Source organism: Cynara cardunculus, unplaced genomic scaffold, assembly GCF_001531365.2.
Source record: "Cynara cardunculus var. scolymus isolate 2C unplaced genomic scaffold, CcrdV1 Un_Scaffold_6654, whole genome shotgun sequence".
Classification (NCBI taxonomy): Eukaryota; Viridiplantae; Streptophyta; class Magnoliopsida; order Asterales; family Asteraceae; genus Cynara; species Cynara cardunculus.
Window position 1 is genome coordinate 6966 of NW_020203092.1, and position 7084 is coordinate 14049.

The following is a 7084-nucleotide window of genomic DNA, read 5'->3' on the forward strand; positions in this document are numbered from 1 at the left end:
TTGTAAGATTGTTTAGGTTAGGGTTTCCTTTCCTATCTTCCGCAACAATCTTTTGTTTTTCTGTGTGTATTAATTCTTGATATAAATCAATAAGAATTAAAAAGTTGAAAAAATCTGTGTAATTGTATTCAACCCCCCCTTCTACAATTACTTTCTGCTTATTGCCTTGCCCTTCGGGACTAACAGTATGTATGTATGTATGTATGTATGTATGTATGTATGTATGTATGTATGTATGTATGTATGTATGTATGCAGTGGTAGGTTCAAATAAGGATGTTATATATCATAAAAAAAAAGTAAGAAAGAAAGGTTTGTATGTAAAACATTAAAAAGAATCATTTGAAGATTCATAAGTAAACTCGTATGAATAATATGTAACGTCAGTTCACATATGCATGTTAATCTATAACGTCGGTTCACATATGCATATTCTTTTCGGATTTTTCCAAATAATTCACACACAAACATTTCATCAAATTTTCTCTTCTTACTTTCCCACAATATTGTCTTTTTAATTGAAATTCACACTATTTATTTATAATTTCTAATTAATTAAATGATAATTTCATCGTTAAGTAGTTTATTTCCTGTATTAGTTTTTTATTATCTACAAAAAGTTAATTATCTATTTTAAAACTGAACACTCTTTTTAAGTAAACATAAATAAAAATATAGACACAAGAGATAGAGAAAGTGCATTTTTCCTCAAAAAAATAATTTCAAATTTTTATTAAGTAATGTCCATTTTAAAAATAAATATCTATTTTTTTCAATTTTATCCTTATTATAAGATGAAAAAAAATTACTTCTTTCGTTATTAAAAATATAATTGTCAGAATGTTAATTAAAAACTGTAATAATTATATATTTACAAAATTTTCAAAGTAATAATTATATATTTACAAAATTTTCAAATGATAAGGATTAAGAATATCTCTAACAACCACAAGCGTAGTGCCTGATTGGTTTGAGCTTGACTCAAAAGATCAAAAGTACCAGGAAGTTACAAGTTCAAATCCAAAGAGGAACAAAAATCTTCTTATGGTCACGAAGGTTTTAACGCGGTGACTCCAAACTATCTGCAAAGTAGGTGGTCGTCTTGAGATTAGTCGGCTCGCATAGCGGGTTGGATATCCAGATTAATAATAAAAAAAAATATCTCTAAGAGCTATATTATTTCAGAGAGTTTGAAGATTTATGAAAAGTTTGCTCCAAAAATCTACAAATTTAGAAAGAAAAGAAAGGTAAGAGTGATGGAACATATTTGTGAAGATAGAATTAGAGAAAGTACAATACATCACTTGAGATCCCCCCAACCAATCTTACTATGCACATATTACACTTCTAAAACCAACTACTTACATAAAACCCATCATCACGTTAAAACCAATCCTAATTAACCACCCCAAATAACCAATTCATCTTCTTTTCTTTTCAGATGCTTAGAAGATCACCTTTGCCACCTAATTCCATGGTGGGTGATGGCGGAGCCGTGGTGGTGGCCGCCGCCATGGAATCTCCATCTGCCGCGACCTTCGAGTTTGGAGGCTTTGGAAGCTCCGTTAAGATTTGAACGACTTCTCTCATGGTGGGGCGTTCGACAGCCTGTTCCTCAACACACAACATGCCTACATAGAACAAATGCATCACCTCATGGATTGGAATGGTGGAGAGTCTTGGATCCAAGATTTGGAGAACACCTTCTTTGTTACCATCTGTCATCTTTCTAACCCATTGAACAATGTCTACACCATCTCCAAACTCCCCAACCGGTTTCCGCCCTGTTACCAGTTCCAAAAGAACCACACCGAAGCTGTACACATCGCTCTTTTCATCGACCTTTAGCGTGTAAGCATACTCTGCAAACATAAAGAAAACATAATCTTTTACCAATTACACCAACATAAAGATGCATGCTTGAATCTTGATTCAAGAACCCCATATAACCAAGATGACATTAAACGACTACAACAAGATTGGTTGTACACAACACCAAATGTCTAAATGTCCTCACAGACTACTTTATAAGACTTAAATTTACAAGATCAAGCAATTGTGCATCCTATGTAAATGTGTTGCAATAAGTTCGAAATGCACTTTTGAGCATCATAACTAAATGCACAATTGTTTCGTCATATAAACTTAAGTCCAATAAAGCAGTCTATTAGAACATTTAGATATTCAAATCCAATAATGTGAGAAACCCGTGTAAACAACACAAGATAAAGATATTAAGCATTATAAATGAAATTTCTTGCAAGAATTTATAGGTTATTATGAAGCATCTGAAGCAAGGATCTTGAGATTATACCTGGGGCGATATAGCCATAAGAACCAGCAATGGCGGACATGCATTCGGAGGTTCCGGAATCCTGCAAGAACTTGGCAAGCCCGAAATCGGCCACATGAGCTTCAAAATTGGAATCCAAAAGGATGTTGTTTGATTTCACATCACGGTGGAGGATCAACGGTGAGCAATCATGATGGAGATAACAAAGTCCCTTTGCAGCCTCGATCGCAATCTTATATCTTGTATCCCAAAGAAGATGACCGCCTTTCTTCCCGTGAAGCATTTCTCCCAAACTCCCATTCGGCATATACTCATAAACCAACAAATTTGTCTCATGGTTGGAACAAAACCCTAATAACCTCACGATATGCCGATGCCTAATCCTCCCGAGAGTCTGAATCTCGGCATTGAATCCATGATCATGAGAAGAACCACGACTCATCGCCGGCAATCTTTTGACCGCTACTAGCTCATTGTTTGGCATCACCCCTTTGTAAACAATCCCAGCTCCTCCTTTCCCAATGATGTTATCTTCCTTCAAGCTATCAAGAACATCATCACAAGTGAAATCTAACCGCTGGAAAGCGGTTAGCTTCCAAGATCGAGCTTTGCTTGCTTTCTTTATCGATCGAGCTTTAACAATGGCTGCAACAGCAAAGACAATGGAGCAAAGAAGCAACCCAATAACAAGAAGAAGCTTCACAGAAGCAGAAAGTGTCCCTTTTGAATGGGGTTCATGGGTGCCATTTGCAACCCCTTCTTTGCAAGGTCCCAAATAAGGTCCACAGAGATTGGAATTGCCCACAAATGAAGTGTAATTGAAGTAACTGAACTGACCGGTGCCGGGAACCAAACCGGAAAGATTGTTATACGAAAAATCAACAGATGTTAAGCTTTGCATTGATGCTATGGAGGTTGGAATGCTGCCCACCAAATGATTACGAGAAAGATTCAAGTAATTCAAAATGTGCATGCCTTTGATTTCAGTTGGGATCTCGCCGGAAAGTTGGTTACGGCTAAGATCCACATACGTTAACAGCTTACATTGGCTGATCTCCGGGGCGATCTCGCCGGATAAACTGTTGTGACTGAAATCAATCTTTGATAGCTGCTGCAATTGCCCTATTTCGCCGGGAATGCGGCCGGTGAACTTGTTACCATCAAGTAAAAGCTTCTGTACGCCGGAAAAGTTGCTGATGCTAGCGGGTAATGGACCAGTTAGGCGATTGTTGGACAAACTGACCTGACCGAGGTTGACGGAAACAGAATCGGTCACCGGGAATTCGCCGGAGAGAAGGTTGTTCTGAAGCTCAACCTGTGAGAGATGTGGCAAACTAAAAAGCCCTTTCGGAATCGAACCGTTTAGGAAATTTTCGCCCATTCGGATTCGATTCAACGATTGGCATTGACCTAGAGACGCCGGAATCGGACCGAACAAAAAATTTCCTAAAGTAATTACCGTTTCGAGATTGTTTCCGGTGCACAGATTCGGAGGAAGTGTGCCGGTGAGTTTGTTGGAAGACAGATCAAGGATCTGTAGCTTCCCGTTCTTGCCCAGACCTTGCGGAATGCTGCCGGTGAAATTGTTTTCCCACAGCTGCAATACCTCTAACTGCGGCAGTTCTCCGATGAAATCCGGTATCGAGCCGTGAAGTTTGTTACGGAACAGATTGAGTAAGGTGAGATTCTTGAGCTCTTTGAAGGAGTCGGGAATTTCTCCGGTGAATATATTGTTTGATAAATCCATTGATTTCAAACTCTTTAAGCTTCCGAGCTCCTTGGTTAAAGATCCGGAGAGCCCGTTTACTTGCAAGAACAACGTGTCTAGGTTTTGAAGCTTCTCTATTTCAGGAGGAACTTCGCCGGAGAGACCACAGTTAGCAGCATCGAAACGGATGAGGCTTGATAAGTTACCGATTTCTGGAGGAATACCGCCGGTGTAACCATTGTAGTAACCAAGATAGAGCTGCTGGAGGTTTGTTAAGTTTCCGATTTCCGGAGGGATAGGGCCAGTGAGTTCGTTCCCGGAGACAGCAAGGTACTCAAGGAACGGCAGCCGGCCGTACTCCGGCGGAATTATGCCGGAGAAGTAGTTTCCGCCGAGGTGGAGGTGACGGAGATTGGTCATTTCGGAGATGGCAACGGGAAGGTCGCCAGTCATGTTGTTGTTATAAAGGTCAAGCACTCGCAGAGACTTGAGGCTAGAAAGTTCCGGCGGAAACGTTTCATTAAAAATATTATTCGAGAGATTGAGGAGACGCAGGCCGGTAATGAAGGAGAACTCCGGTGGAATAACACCGGCGATGTTGTTGGCAGCGATGGTGAAATTTAGGAGGTAGCGGAGGTGACCAATGTCGGATGAGAGAGTACCGGTGAGATTAAGGCCAGAGATGTCAAGGTCAACAACGCGACGTCTAGAGTCGCAAATGACGCCGGACCAAGAGCAGTGGGTGGTAGAAAGGTTCCAGGTGGAGAGAGATGATTGTGGATCGTCGGTAATGGCGGATTTGATGGATAGAAGTGCGGAATATTCCGGCAAGCGGCCAGATTTGGCGGCAAAGGAGTTCGGTATGAGTAGTAAGAGAAGGAGGAGGAAGAGGAAGCTCATGTTAATGGCAATCTCTTTCTCTCTCTACTGGTTTGTTAGAGAGAGGAGAAATGGGAAGGAAGAAGAAGGTGGGGGTGGGTAAAGTAGGACGGGAGTAGAGAGTGAGTGAGATCATGTGTTTTTTATATAAATTTGGCTCAAAATGGATTTTCTTAACTTAAATATAATTTATTTATTAGTTTTTCTAAAATTAAAAGTCAAAAATCTTTAATAAAAATTACATTTAACTTTTAACTTTATTTCAATAACTTACTATTAATTATATAAAATATTCGGTGCATTTAATATTTTAATAATTTTTAAATAAATTTTATGTAATACCATAATTTTAGTTTTTATTTTTATCAATATCAATATTTATATTATAAAGTATTTGACAAAAACTCTTAAAAATTATTTTTTATGCATGAAGTATTGTATATTGATGCATATTACTTAAAATTCAAGATTACAAGTAAATTATGTATAAGTATAACTTATTAAAACTTCATGTATGAATTCGTGTAACTAACTGCGGATAACATAATCGAATAGAAGATAAACATCTCATTTTAAATATAAAAAATTCAAAACATAATTAAGATAATTATTGAGTTCTAACAGAATTCTTAATTATTATCTTAAATAAATTATTTTATTAAACCAAAAATAAAATAGTTCATTTTTAAACTTCAGTTAAATTATAATAAAAAATGAATTAACGAAATTACACAAAAAGTAGAATTTTTAAATAATTAATTTAATACTAATATTGTTTATTTTTTTAAAAATTTTATAATATCTTCAAATTTGTATTTCATTCAAAAATAAAAACTTTTTTTTCTCAAAACCACATAAAGTCGCATTATAACATCGATAGACCCAAAATAAAAAATGAAACAATATAATCAAGATATATATCGATGTATTGCACGAGTACCTTTTTAGTTTTTAAATATAAATTCACAACAAACTCCTTAAAATGTTAATTTCAAAAACCTTATAAAAATACTAATTCCCAATGACCAGTATAAATATATAGATTTCGTTTTTAATAATAATAATAATAGTTATCATGAAAAGAATAAAAAAAAGGTTTTATATATGAATTAATCTTAATTGAAAATAATTTTTTAAGCTAATTCATAGATTATTTTGTTATTAATCGAATGGAGTCATCATCTATTATCAAAAAATTGTATTAGAAATAATATTTATTTAACCATCTTTTACAAAAACAAGGTGATGTTACAAATAGTAAAACATTATATTTGGTGTAACAATATTTATTTAACAAAAAATTTAGTTAAATTTTCAGAAATAAAAAATAATCTTTCTATTTTAAAATTATAATTTTTTTCCTTATAAATTTTATATAATTTATATTAATTTTATATGTAGGACTTGTTGTAAAAAGGAATTACTAAAACATGATAACATAATTAACTAAAACATATTACTAATATATTATAAAGCATTTGACAAAAACTCTTAAAAACTATTTTTTATGCATGAAATACTGTATATTGATGCATATTACTTAAAATTCAAGATTACAAGTAAATTGTGCGTAAGTACAGCTTATTAAAGCTCAATGTTTGAATTCGTCTAACTAACTGTAGATAAACATAATAAAATAGAGGATAAACATCTCATTTTAAATATAAAAAATCTAAAATATAATTAGAATAATTATTGAGTTATACTTACAACAAAATACTTAATTATTATTCTTATAAAAATTATATTATTAAGCCAAAAATAAATTACTTTATTATTAAACCTAAATTAAGTTATGATAAAAAAAATTGAATTAAACAAATGACATAAAAACGAGAATTTTTTAAAAATTACTTTGATACTAATTTCGATATATTTTTTTCAAATTTTAATGAAGAAAAACATTATTGTTTTCTCAAAATCACATAAAACCGTATTATATTGACAATGACAAAAAATATAACAAAATATTATCTTGATGTATCTCGAGGCATTGCACAAGTATTCTTCTAATGTGTGTGTGTGTGTGTGTGTGTGTATATATATATATATATATATGGGAACATTCAAATAAAAACCACTCAATTTGTAAAAACCGTGAAAACCTCAATCAACCAATAATAATTTTTCATTTTGTTCACTTTTTTGTAATTATAAGAGGTTGATTAACCATTTTTATTGTGGACGGTGTTAATCATGGATATT

The 7084-nt window shown here is 33.9% G+C and overlaps 1 protein-coding gene across 1 annotated transcript; it reads right to left on the bottom strand.

Annotated features, from left to right (window-relative positions):
- Window positions 1-1253: 1253 nt before the first annotated feature.
- LOC112504725 (leucine-rich repeat receptor-like serine/threonine-protein kinase BAM1) lies at window positions 1254-4968 on the bottom strand. Its single transcript, XM_025108663.1, has 2 exons — window positions 2314-4968; window positions 1254-1861 (listed from the first exon to the last, which is right to left on the bottom strand). Exons 1-2 carry the CDS (start codon window positions 4898-4900, stop codon window positions 1437-1439), a joined length of 3012 nt encoding a protein of 1003 aa, XP_024964431.1. The 5' UTR covers window positions 4901-4968; the 3' UTR covers window positions 1254-1436.
- Window positions 4969-7084: the final 2116 nt, after the last annotated feature.

Coding starts and splice junctions, on each gene's coding strand:
- LOC112504725 (XM_025108663.1), bottom strand. CDS start 4,900: ATGAGCTTCCTCTTCCTCCTCCTTCTCTTACTACTCATACCGAACTCC. Junction 1,862..2,313: donor TTATGGCTATATCGCCCCAG/GTATAATCTCAA, acceptor TTATGTTTGCAG/AGTATGCTTACACGCTAAAG.